This window comes from Polistes canadensis, unplaced genomic scaffold (assembly GCF_001313835.1).
Source record: "Polistes canadensis isolate GaletaPanama2010 unplaced genomic scaffold, ASM131383v1 scaffold_58, whole genome shotgun sequence".
NCBI classification, from domain to species: domain Eukaryota; kingdom Metazoa; phylum Arthropoda; class Insecta; order Hymenoptera; family Vespidae; genus Polistes; species Polistes canadensis.
The window spans coordinates 437,638-451,478 of NW_014569605.1; the positions used below are offsets into that span (position 1 = coordinate 437,638).

Here is a 13,841-nt window from a genome sequence, read left to right on the forward strand (position 1 = left end):
TTCAAATCGAAATACGAAAGACGAATTAATAATAATTATATCTGTTTATTAAAAAACAAGGTGAATAAGTACGAGGGTAGAAAGATAAACAACGTCGAAATTTATGTGTGTATATATATATATATATATATATATATACATATATATATATACATATGTATAGATGATTTAATTGCCGAAAAAACAAAGTTATAGGAACGATATGAAATGTGGTGAAAGAAAATATTAATATTAGCTCTTGTCTTCGGTTTTATAAGTGACCGTTCTTTCGATTTTTGCGCAGTCGGTGCGCGAAGCACGAATAGTGTGGAGGTATAATAATTTGATGAACGCAGGATAGGAATAAAAAAAGGAAAAATTGTAATCGTCATAGCATCGAATTTGCGATTACTTTTGTCCGTTTTCTTTCTTTCTTTTCCGCGTTGTGTGTGTATGTTTCTTTTTTTAATATTACCGTAAAAGAATATCGATTCTGTACACATTGATCAGTTAAAGATAATAAACTATTGAGTCTTTTTGAGGTATCGTTGTTTCTATTGGTCTATTATCATCGTCACGACTGTGATCGTCGTCACAAATCTTGTCATTTATTAAAACCTTTCTCTCGTTTTCTCTTTAAGTAATGTTAAAAAAATCGATTTCGTTTGACATTAGCAACGATCACAGCGTTTCGAATGCGCGTTTAGTGACGCATACTTATCTGTTCTGCGTTTTTGTGTTATCCTGTAACAAAATATAAATTTCCATATGCAATAAATGCTTCCGCCGATCGGTTTGGGAGAAGGAATGATGATTAATAATACCGTGTCAACTAGCACTCTACTTCAGGAGGCTTCTCTTTCGATTTTTGTTTAATTAGCGCAGAGGAAATAGATAGAAAGAGAGGCAAAGATAAAAATGGAGAGAGACAAAGTGATAGGAGAAAAGGTCGCTATCGTTGGCTTCGCGCGAATCTAGATCCCGTCGATGATACGAATGCAAGCTCGTACGCCGACCGAATGTGCCGATGCGCGATGGCCTAAATCTAAGTTTACGGTCATAAAAATAATTTGTTAAATATTTTCTAAAATACGTATGTATGTACGTTAACAAAGGCGTGAACACGCATTTTATTCTCGATCGATGTTTCTGTCACAGTAAAATATACCTACCTAATTGTATGATGTGTGTGATCGTGAAAAGAAAATGGTTTTCTTTATTGATGAACAAAATAATGAGTTTCGCATGCGAACCGGACTCGCGTTTAGCAGTAAAACACCGCTCGCGATCTAACTTACATACATACATACATACATACATATACATACATACGCGATCTGTAAAATAACAGTATTATACTCGTGGATACGTAAACGCACGTTCAAGTTGCACGCGATAGGATCGATCCTATGAACACATTCACACGTAGTGTAAGACTGGCAGTTGTAAAAGGACTAACAAGAGTTTAGAGATTCGCTTGATATAATGCTTATTGTGAGAATAACGCGTTTCCGCGTACGAGCTCATCGATTTTTTGGACGTGATACCTAAAGCATTTCGAGTATGCGCTCGTTAACATAAAATAGAATAGAAATAGATTCGAAAATAATTCGATGCCCTTTCTAGAGTCCGTCCGAGTATCTAACGATGATGTGACAATGATCAATTCAACACTGAACGTGAAAGAGTAGTTGAATAGAATATTTTTTTAAATCCAATAATACACAGGTTTTACCGGCTAGTAGAAATATAGACCAGTCACATGCATCTTACATTCTCGGACATTTTCTAAACATCACAGCGCGATCGAAAAATTATTCCATCCATAAATGTTACATTCGCATTGTTTTAGCATAAACGCTCTTCCTATACGCGTGTTCGATATATTTTCTGTTATTTTCTTCTTCTTTTTATATTTCTTATGTATAATTTTGTATCACGACACACATTCCTACTTTTGACAAGTCTACGCACGAGGTCAATGTTCAACATGTCGCCGAGCAATCTGCCGATTTTATGATCGACGAGGATCTCAAGCGCGAAAATGGAGAACGACGCATACGATGAAGTGCACGATATAGATCGATTGATCGATTGTTCGTTTCTTTCGCAATCACACGTAAAAGATATACTTATAGCATCAAGTCTTCTATATTACATTAGCAACATATTACACGCACGGTCGATTTTTACCTCCTATCATTAAGAGAGAATTTCGTACAAGAATCTTTATTATGTCTCTTTTATCGTTCATACCTACATATTACTAATTCTTCCTATACAATCTTAAATATCTAAGCGTTTCTTGTCTATATATATGTATATATATATATTTTTTTTTTTACACACACACACACACACACACACACATAGGATATATATGCATATGTATATATGATATATATACATATGTGTATATATTATATATGTGATATATATGACATATATGATATGTGTATGATATATATATGTATATATATATATATATATATATATATATATTTGTGTGATATATGTGTGTAAACTCGTAACGTAACGCTTGTACATGCAAACGATTCAGTTTTCATTTTTATCAATATCGTCAATCTTGGTACTTTTTTAAATTCGGGTTCTAATGTCCATTTTGAATCAGTCTTGAATGGCAACAAGATTTTGTTATTGTTACCTGTACCGTGATTGAAAAGTAATTCTTCTTACTTAATCGACGAACAAACTCATTGTCACTCAAGAATAATGCACTGGTCTTGTTGATGAATACGACGCGATTTGAAATTTCCGTGTATTTAACGTTCGTTGAATGTTTTAATGTTATTATAAAAACGACTCAATAAATCACTTCATAGACGGTAGCTTTTTTGTCTCCCGATCCTGTCACTATGTATTTGTCATCATTGGAGATGTCACAGCTGAGCACTGAGGATGATTCCTTTGACTATAAAAAAGAAAGTAAAGCAAAATATAAGTTTACGTATCGTTAGTGTTTATTAGATAAGATATAATAGAAAAAAGTGAGAAAGATTACCTGGAATATCGATGCTCCATATGGCGTACGCCAAGCGTTCAGCAAATTATCTTTGCCCGTTGAAACAAACCACTTGCCACAAGAGGCAAAGCGTAACGAAAGTACACAAGATTCGTGCAAATGTAATTGGTATTTGTCGGCTTTCGTTGCATGGAGTACTTCGACGTTTGAATTCTCCATACCGACTGCGAGCCACTCGTCGATCGGACAATAACCAAGAGAAAAGATTTGCGACGTAAAATCGTGCTGCTGAAGTTGTCTACCCTCTCGGAGGTCCCAAGACCGGACTGTGTTGTCGAGACCACCGGTCCAAAGTTTCGATCCGTTAGCAGATATATCGATGCAAGAAGCACCATCTGTGTGGCCTTGAAATTGTCTGACTAACGTTTGATTTTGAAGATCCCATACGGCGATATTTCCGTCGCTGCAGCAACTGAAGCAAACTTTCGAGTCAGGAGAAATTGCTAAGGCGTAACAGGCAGGCGCAGAAGATGTTAATTCTGCTTTGATTCTCGGTGTTGGACTCGCTAAATCCCAGATACTCAAGTTACTCGCTTCGCCACCCACGATGAGCGTTCTACCATCCGGTAATAGCTTAACCGATCTGTAGATATAGAGAGAAGATATTCTAATGAGTAATAGAATCTAATTTTAAATAAGAATATTATAAGAGAATTAGATGATAGTTCAGACCTAATGTAATTGTCTCGTTGTAGACAATCTAGTTGAGAAACCGGCTTCGCGCTGCCACTCCCGCCTTGACTGATGTCCCAGACCTTGACGCATCCTTTGCCGCCGGTGTAAACATACTTGGTCGGATTCGAGATCGTCACCGCGCAAACCACTTCGCCGTGAGTGAGAGTGTTTATTTGGCGCGCGTGTCTGGGAATTCCTGGTGCTGCGAGAGCGTCAGCTGGAAACGGTACCGGTTGCATTTGCCCGTCGCTAAACACGTGGAAGCTGTAGGCTCTGCAAAGAATGTTTTAAGCATATATAAGCCTTTTCCTCGAGGAAAATAGAGGAAAACGATCGAGGAAGAAACTTACGGTTTTCCACCAGGTACACCGAGAGGTCCGAGGGGTGCCCTCATACTACCATGAGGATCATAAAGTTGCTGAAGTGGCGGTCTTGCGGGATATCCGTTCAAAGCAGCCGGAGGATAGCCAAGCATTTCCACGTGAGGTCCTGCGGGCGGATGATGTGGCGGAGGATAATGAGGTGGATAGGGGCCTCCTGCTGAAGCGGAGACCAGAGGTTTGTTAGAACTCGATGGTTTTAGACCACCTGAACCCGAACTACTGCCACCTGTCGAATAGACATTTTCATTTTCTATATATAATCGTTCTTCGATATATTATTTACCTGTAGAAAATAAATAGAAGAGAAAAAGAGGCTTGTACTTACCCGCCGAAGTAGGTGTAACTGGTTTCGAAATAGGAGTGGTAGCTTTTTCTCGTTCCTCCATTTTCTTAGCGGACGGGGTACTGGCGTTGCTACTAGTACCACTTCTAGGCGACGGTGGTGGTACTTCTTTTTTGACTTGTCCGCTCAACGGCACCGAGGAAGGTCCTAACTTGTCCAAGCCATTTTCTCTTGGCGAGGTAGTGCCATTAGCAGCCGGACTCGTCGGTCCTTCGCTCGCGTCGTCGACTACTAAATCCTGATCGCTCTTTTCACCATCGCTTTGCTGTCGCAAAGAACGTGCACAGTTTTATTATGGAGAACTGAATGATCTTAGGACATAGAGTAACATTCGTGGAACTTACATGTCCTATATCTTTATCCTGTTCCTTCTTCATCTTTTTCAAGTGTAGGTGTTCGTGATGTTGAGGATCTGGGGTGCTACGGGGCCTATTGTATTTCTCGCGTTCGGCCGGTGATATGGAGCTTCTCTGAAACGTTAAAAACTTCATTACTTGCTTTTAGGACAATTAAACATTCGGCTAATAAGATATGTATCACGTGTATTGGGATAATTTTAAATAAAATGCATATCAATGAATGAAAATAATGTATTTGAATAATTCATAAAACTTTAGTACGACCCTTTGAACAACACGCTTGGAATGATTTTCGTCGCGTAATTTGTAGGTCCGATCGATCGATCGATCGAATTCTCGTGGAAATGTCGGGATACGGTTTTCCTAGGCGTTAAATGCTCTTTCGCGCGGCTGAAAATAATCGTCGCGACCGGTCGATTATGTGGGTGTCGGTGTAGATAATCGTTTACATGTAGAAGAGATGAGAGGAGGGATCGAGAATATCGGAGGTGGCGATATAGCGTCAATGGAACGAGGAGAAAGTATCGTGATCGAGGGTGGCCTGTAAAACGAGGACGGTGTTAGAGTGTATCACGTGGAATCTCTCGCATCCGCGATACGAGTCACTCTTTCGCGCACGGTTAATGCGATTTCGCCGATTTCATCGCGGCTTTTTACGGCCTGCAATTTCGTCCTTCGTTGAATTTTCACGGAAGAGTCGGAAGAGTGGAAAACCAGCCAAAAGATAGCTCTCAACGAGTCCTTCCACTACTTTCGAATTCAACAATTTTCTACATTTACCGTTTAAGTCACAAATTCTTCATATGAAAAATTATTCTCACATTTTTGCACAAAATTGACAAAAAATTGTGTATAACTCCTACTAACAATAAGTAAGATATTATGTACTATCTCCCTTGTTTCTAAGGATCGTATCATTAAATCAACTTCTTCCCTAGTACAACAATATCGAACGGTCGTAAAAATTCCGGGATCGTATTTCGAGTGAAAACTAGATATACGATGGAAGTGATATTAAAGAGATAAATCGATGCTACATCGCTTCCTATAACAAGAAGAGACATCGACGAAATCAATCTCTTTTTTTCCTCCTTTTCCTTTTTCCGAAGAACCTTAGCAATTATTGCAATTATTGCAATAATGCAATCTTCTGTTTTTTTTTTTTCATATTTTTGTAATGACGATGAATAAAATGAAAAAAAAGAAAAGAAACGAAAAGAAAAGAAAAGAAAAGAAAAGAAAAGAAAAGAGAAAATATGGCTTTTGAAAGAACAATATTAATAAAAGTCTCCTTTTTTTAAAGAGAAGAAAGACACTTATCGACATATAGAAACAGCCACCGACAATAGAAGATATTATCGAAAAGGGAAGTTTTATGAGCGACAGTTTTGTCGTCGATACAGGATAGCATTTTCTTTCTCTCTTTCCATTTCTCTATTTTTCTATTTCTCTCAGTCTGTCGATTAGATGTCGGTACCCTTTCCTACCCCTCCGATAACAGCGTACCATCTTGCAGAGCACCGTAAACCAACCCTCTTTTGCCTTGGTCGTTCTCCGGTACTTCCGAAGTAAATCTCCTCTTCTCAATTACCCCGTCCCTGTTACCACCACCCCGAAACTCCATCCACCAATAGCAACGGCAATGGTGGTGGCAGTGGCGGCGCCACCTTTAGCTCGGTCCATTACCTCGACACCTCGCTATGCTCTTCTCCGTCTTCTCCTCCTCCTCCTCCATGACCCTTGCAAGCTCATCGAGTGGAAGGAAAATAAAAAAAAAAAGAAAAAAAGAAAAAGAGAAGGTGGCTTTCGAGTCAGGATCGCGTTGCTAAAAGGACGATCCTTCTTTATCGACGAAGAGGAAAGAGAACGATGGAAAGGAAGCGAGAGAGAAAAAAACAGAGAGAGAGAGAGAGAGAGGAACGGAGAGGGATGATTCGCGATTAAATCGACGCTCGGCCGAAAACGATTTTTAGATTTGCAGAGGGATGATAAAGCGTCGGGTCTAATGGCGAATGAAAGGTGCTTCGGCGCGTGGAAAGAAAGCGGCCCCGCTCGCTCGATCGAGAGTAACGAACGCTTTTAGTCGACTATTTTCGCAGCCGTCGCTCGTTTAACTGGCCGTGAGCGATAAAAAGTCGAGCGAGATTGAATTTATGGAGAAAGATTCGAGTTCCCATCGGTATTCGATACGAGCGATCGACTTCAAAGCGAGAATGTTCCTAAGGTATACGGTTCGTAGTTTAGACCGTAAAGGGGTTGTTACTTCTACTTCTTCTTCTTCTTCTTCGTCTTCGTCTTCTTCTTCTTCATCTCTGTAATCTTCATAACAAGAATCTATGAAGAGAAGATAGATGGAATTAGATGCTTTGGACAAAAAGAAAAAAGAAAAAAGAAAAAGAGAAAATCTTGTAGAAGATACCTCTTGACGTTAATAAAATCGATGAGAGACAACGTTTTATTTACCCTCGCTCGAGTTTTTCATCCAAGAAAGGTAGTCTCGGAAATAAGTAGAAAAGAGCGAGCAGAAGAGAGAGAGAAAGAGAGAGAGAGAGAGAGAAAGAGAGAGAAAGGGAAAGAGAAAAAGAGCGGTGGCTGAAACACGCGCACAAACATGTACGCTCGCACGACGAGTATTTCACGTAGGGAGGAATCCCCCGGGGAACCATATTACGTGCTTCCATCGAGTTTCCTCGCGTAAAGACCTCAGGAGAGATCCTTTTCCTTCTCACCGAAGCTGCTAGAAGAGAGGACCGTCTTCTCGTTATCCAGTAATGGCAAGCCACTATTTATCCGGACGAGGGCAGCCCGAAGAACCAGATGGTATACCGCTTGTATTCCTCAAATGGAAAAGCCAAAGAAAGAAAGAGGAAAAGAGAAAGAGAAAGAGAGAGAGAGAGAGAGAGAGAGAGAGAGAGAGAGAGAGAGAGAGAGAGAGAGAATGTCTTGGTTGTCCTTTTCCTAGGTCGACGTAATGTGCTGAGGGAAAACGAGGATGTGATATAGGGAAGGGAGAAAGCAAACTACTAAGTATATATATATATATACATATATTTGGAGAAACCGCATTCTCTTGCTGAACTCTTTGAGACATTAATAATCGAATAATTCGATCAAAGAGGAGGAAAATCTGGCAATGTCTCGGTCCTTCCTATCTCTTATTTCCTTCCAAAGTACATAGCCGAAAAGATGGAGACGTTCCAAAAAGTACCCGTATGCCGTGGCACGAAGACGGACGTTTTATATAAACCGATCGTAGCTCAAAGGCTACAAGAAAAGAACGTCTTTCTTCGAGATCCACGTTACAAGCGATCTCGAAGCGACTCGTTCTCCCCTTTCCTCCTTTTCTAACTGCTATCGAACCGTCGAAGAAGAAACCTCTTTCCGCTTTCGTTATGTGTCGTCTTCGAGAACAGCGATATACCGGGCAGGATCGAGTTCAAGAGGGAGGGAGGGAGAAAGAGAGAGAGAGATAGATAGAGGTTGGAGGAGGGAGGGTGAACGAGAAGAGGACAAGAAGAGGACGAGAAGAGGACGAGAAGAGGACGAGAAGAGATAGAAGTTAGAGGTGGAGGGAGAGAGAGTAGACGGCCTCCATTCACGTAAGTTTACTTACAGCAAGCCCACCGGGTGGATATACCCATACCACCACTCTTTCCGGCAAAGAGGGTTCGTGTCTCGATCAATATGGGGGTTGGTAGCCTCCGAAGAAGAGGCGTTGGCGTGGGTGGGAGCGAAGGAAGCGTCGTGGGTGTACCATAGATATATAGACTTTGTAGTGTTAGGGACGACTTGGTCCGCAAGCAAGCAGCCAGCCAGGCAGGCAACTTGGCAAGCAGCAGGCACCAAAGTATAGGTCGGGGGCTGAATGTCGAGCTTGGAAGGAGATCTGCGGCGGCAGCCGTGGTGGTACTGGTGGTGCTGGCGGTTGTGCTAGTGTGCGCGGCATTGGGGTTGGTGGTCGGAGCCATGAGGGTGGTAAGTGAGTGAGCAACTCCTTCACCACTGCGCTTCGTCTCGACCCGACTCATACCACCGAACCACCCTAACTTTACGGATATATTCCGAGCCACCCTTCTCTCTTTCTCTTTCTCTTTCTCTCTCTCTCTCTCTCTCTCTTTCTCTTCTGTCTCTCCTTATTCTTACTCCTCCTCTCTCCCTGCTTTTCTCCTTTCCCTTCAAGACACGTCCTACCTCGTTCAACCCCTGATGGTGCCTGTTTCTCTATTCCCCTCTCCACATTCTCTCTCTTTCTCTCTCTCTCACTCTCTTTCACTCTCTTGCTCTCGCACTCGTCGTAGCCAAGACCCCGAGAGATGAGGTTACGAGCCAGAGTAGCGTCTCCCAAGACTCCACAAAACCCCAGCTGGTACAAGATTGCACTCAGTGGTTCTCAACCAAGCGCTACAAGATTTTCGACACGTAATTGACTTTCTTGAAATTTCAATCATCCTGCCATTTAGTATCGTATTTTGCTACTTTCTCTAAATATATATATATATATATATATTAGCAATATGTGGCAATTAAAGAGGTGAATTTTAAACAAAGTTAGTATTTATTTATAACGTAATCATACATCTGTTATTCTTCGAAATGGTCTCTATTATTTTCGACGAGTTTGGTTCATCTCTTAGCCAATTGTCGAATTTTTTGATGAAAAAAAATGGCGATTTTGATGCGATGCATTTAGTATCAATGCACAGAATCAATTCGTGCACCTAATTATTATTATATATTATATACGCAATCGATACAAGCATATTTATTAACACGATCAATCGAGAAAGAAAAAAGTAGGTGATTTTGGTGGATGCGTTTACATGATCGTTCGATTAAATCGAACCGATTTGAAATCAATACAGAAGCTCTGAATATTAAGCAAATTTCGTTGGTCGATTACAATTTCGGTTTCTCTCTCGTGGCGATTAATTTAATTAGCAAAATCACGGTTGGGTATATACGAGTACGTAGGAGAAGATGCATGGCAACCGGTTGACGGGCAGCAAGTGTAATTATTTCGACGGTGGTCGTGGTCGCGAGTAAGAGAGAGGTTGGGACGAATCAGAGAAGGACGATACCCGCCGAGCGGACGTTCCACTCGGGGATGCATGGAATTTTTAATGACCGCGACGCGAGCTTCGCTAACCGGTTCCCGAAATCGCCCACGTGTCACTAGGTCACCACGTGCATCCATCACCCTGGCAATTAGTGAACGTGAATTTTTATTTCCGCTTTACGCCCAGGTATCCGTCGTTCGTTCGCTTTGTCTCGTGCTCTCCCTTTTTTCCCTCCTGTCCGATCCGGCGCGCGCGGTAATTATGCAACCGATATAACAGGGAAATGAGAATCGGTCTGAGCGTGCTCGCTGCTTTTTCTACTTTTTTATTCTTTCCTTTTTTCTCCCTTTCTCCCTTTTTTCTCCTTCGCTCGGGAGCTCGAGACAGTCGTACTACGGAGATTTATGTTTTTGGAGAAACTTTAATACGCGAGAGCCCCTTTTGCTCGCTCGATAAATGCGCTCAATGTCTCGAGCTTCCAACGACTTTTCAAGACTTCTTTCGAAAACAATTTCAAAGTAACTCGTTGCTCGCCGCTTTTCCCTATTTTATTCACGATGAGACAAGATATACAGTGTCGGTGGATCGTTTCGCGACAACGACGAACGGCCCGGTGCGCCGGTGCAAATCGGACAAAAATTCACAACTGCCTAATTTATAGGTCCCTCATAAATCCAAGTTGGACTGCGGCACCCATTGCCAACGCCATTGCCAACGCCATTGCCAACGCCATTGCCAACGCCACTGCCAACGGCATCGTCGTTCACCGTCGTTTCTCCACGCGTCGTTCAGGTGTGACCCCTCTATCGGTATTGCTACCTTCCCTGGTTACTTTTTTTCCCCCCCTTTTTCTTTTCCCTCTATCCTCGAGCGAGCATCCCTCAAGCCCTTCTCCCTGCTGCTCCCTCCCGTTCTCTCACACCTCCGTTTTGTTCTATCTCTCGACGCGTCTAACTCGTATCGTCACAGTTCCCGTACTCCTCTTCCTCTTTTTCTCTCTTTCTACAAGGCAGAAAAACCCTGCAGGAGAATTTGCATTTTTAAATTAACTCGCCTCTGTTTGCAGCTATCTCGGCACGGTTCCGTCGCTACCTCCGCCGAGTAGGGCTTTACAATTTTATGCAACAACGCGCGCCGAGTGCCGCCCCACCCCCTTGCCCTCGACTCTCTTCTTCTACCATCGACGCAACTCCTATCTCTAGGTTTGCCTCGTCGTCGTCGTCGTCGTCGTCGTCGTCGTCGTCGTCGTAGTCGTCTTCTCGTTTTACCCTCTTTCGCGTTGAATACGAGTACCTATATCATTCTCGGTTTCTCAATTTCTCGTTCTCGTATTCTACGCATGATCGATATTTCCTCGTGTCGCGGTACTCGGCTTACCCCCGATGCTTACCGCGATGTCGTTGACGTTATCGTTGCGGCCAATTAACGCCTAACCGCAAGACTGACCTTTGCGAAGTGCCGGCGGCACACGCGCGTGCGTTTACGTTCATCGTATTTGTCGACGATCTACAGGGTGTCCTCAATTACATTTTCTTTCGTTGATCGACTCGTTAGATCGAATTCAATTCAATTAATCACCATCAGCTAGATGATGAAAGTATTTGATCACCCATTGCGCGAAGTATCTTTTTTATTTTGGCGACTTCTCGTCGCCGTTATTCTTATCGTTTAAGAAGCTCTTTTCTCGAAGGTGGAGACCTAAAATGCTTGGCGCATGAAAGCCTATGATGGACGTTGCCAGAGCAAAGGAAGGGAAAGTAGGAGAAGAGTCAAGAATAAAGATAGAGATATTCTTTAGAGAGTACTTTTTTACGAGGCGGTCGCTTCTTAGAAACACCATACCTGCTACTTTCTGGGAGTAAAGAGCGTCCGTTGAAAAAAAAAAAAAAAAGGGAAGAAGAATCGGAATAAAAAGGAAAAAGTTAGGCCAAGAGAGAAAGAAAGAAAGAAAGAAAGAAAGAAAAAGAAAAAAGAAAAAAGGAGTAAACAGAATAGTCTGCCGTAAAGTGCCTCGGCGTTATCCAGAAGGAAAAGAGGAAACATTTTTATCACTCGATGGCTATGATGGTGGTAGTTGTGATGGTGGTGGTGGTGGTGGTGGTGGTGGTGTAGGTAAGTGTAGATGCGTCAGGAAATGGCAGAAAAAAAGGGAGGAAGGAAGGAAGGAAGGAAGGAAGAAAGAAAGAAAGAAAGGGAAGAGGAGGAGTCGAGATAATTGAAAAGCCCGCGGTGGATCCGGATCGTCGCTTTATTTCGCGTGCTCGACGGTGTCGGCCCTCTCAGTTATTATCTCGCCCGTTCCTGTGTTCCTCCTTCTCCTTCGCCAACTCCTCCGTCAACTCGTTCACCATCCTTCTCAAAGAGTTCCCCACGAAATAAGAAAAACGAAATGGAGAAGAAGGATCAAGCGAAACGTCGAAACAACGCGAAACGAGTCTGGAAAGGGAGAGAGAGAGAGAGAGAGAGAGAGAGAAAGAGAGGATGAAACAGGGGAAAAACATAACAATGCCCGCGGAGGTGCATTCTCGCGAGATTACCAACGCGAGCGGTGGACCTAACGAATGGCTTCGTAAACCGTGGCCGCTTTAAGGTCATTACACGTCGCAAAAAGGGAGTTAATGGCCATCCACCGTCGTTGAGACGCTTCAACGGGAAGGGAAAGAGACGGAAAGAGGAAAGAAAGAGTGGGTGGAGTAAGATAGAGAAAAGGAGAAAGATTGGCGTAGAATTCCAAGTGTCGTCGATCGACCGACTGATTTATCGCTCCCCTGTATCCTCTGTTGAAAGGATGTGGATAAAGAGTAAAGTATATATATATATATATATATATATAGAGAGAGAGAGAGAGAGAAGTCGTTAAAAAAGGTGCATCAAAGCTGTTCGCAATAAACTCTCTTGAATAAAAAGTTTATTAGATTTTCGGGTAGGGGGAAAGAAGTGGGAATCACCATTTCGATGATATTTGAATTACTTCGAAAATTATTTGTTTATAGGATAAACTCCAATAAATATGTTAAAAAAAAAGAAAAAGAAAGAAAGAAAAACAGATGCTCGGTTCGATTTTCGCACTCGTAACGAGGGCATGTCCAACATTTTCCAATTAACTTCATCTATTTACTTGATTCTTCTATATCCTCCTTCTTCTTCATCATCATCATCCTCATCCTCCCCCTCCTTCTTCTTTTTAACATTCTCTTTCTCGCTTGCTCTGGCAACGCGATTATATTGTGAAATATATACGGAGCCGTAATTACGGGGCGGTCGAGTCTCGTCGACGAGGGACTACCGGGCGTCGTTTTATGGCCGCCTCATTAAATTACGGACTAATTACCGGTCGGCGAATTATTAAAAAGGTTAGTCGACCGTTAAACGCGGCGCTCCTCGTAAAAGCGGACTGAAGCGTCGACTTTGCGCGGTCCGAACGACGACGATGACGACGACGACGACGAGGAATAAAGAGGAAAAAGGATGCGTGGGTACACGCGTGTTTCTTTCTCGCGCCGACGCGTTATTAAAAAACATGCAGCTCTTCTTCCTGCCTTGCTTGCTTATTCTTCTCGTTTATATTACTACACGTAATACTTTATTCCGCTTTATAACCGATCGTTCCTTGCTTTTCTCCTTCGTTCATCTGATTTACGTCTCTCTCTCCCTGTGTTTTTTCCTTATATATACAATAGATATATATTTTCATAGCACAGGATTCGATTTTTATTTTTCCTTCTCTATTTTCGTTATACTCAAGAACACGATCTCGAACGTATTAAGCGAGTGCACCCAGAGGAAGGAAGGAAGGAAGAAATCGAGTATATAATAGTAGATTTATTATAAGTGCAACGAGAGGAATTCTAGAGAGCAACGAGAATCTTTCTTCGTAAGACGGACTCGAACGTAACCGGTTTTTCTCTCAAAGGACAAGAGAAACGGAGAAAAGAAGGAAATCGAGTATTAACCGTCCCGGATACGCGTAGAAATCCTTCAGCGTCCGACATACTACTTGTC

At 42.2% G+C, this 13,841-nt stretch overlaps 1 protein-coding gene across 2 annotated transcripts in view; it reads right to left on the minus strand.

The window, feature by feature from the left end:
• Nucleotides 1-2,474: 2,474 nt before the first annotated feature.
• Nucleotides 2,475-13,841, minus strand: part of LOC106785872 (protein groucho-1-like) — an 86,878-nt gene continuing 75,511 nt past the window's right edge. For both annotated transcript variants that reach the window (XM_014746674.1, XM_014746673.1), the window contains exons 8-13: nucleotides 4,768-4,893; nucleotides 4,406-4,688; nucleotides 4,048-4,306; nucleotides 3,695-3,970; nucleotides 3,002-3,605; nucleotides 2,475-2,911 (exon numbers count right to left, since the gene is read on the minus strand). In XM_014746674.1, the coding sequence (XP_014602160.1) occupies nucleotides 2,804-2,911; nucleotides 3,002-3,605; nucleotides 3,695-3,970; nucleotides 4,048-4,306; nucleotides 4,406-4,688; nucleotides 4,768-4,893 (1,656 nt within the window). In that variant the 3' untranslated portion in view covers nucleotides 2,475-2,803. The remainder of the gene's footprint in view (nucleotides 2,912-3,001; nucleotides 3,606-3,694; nucleotides 3,971-4,047; nucleotides 4,307-4,405; nucleotides 4,689-4,767; nucleotides 4,894-13,841) is intronic.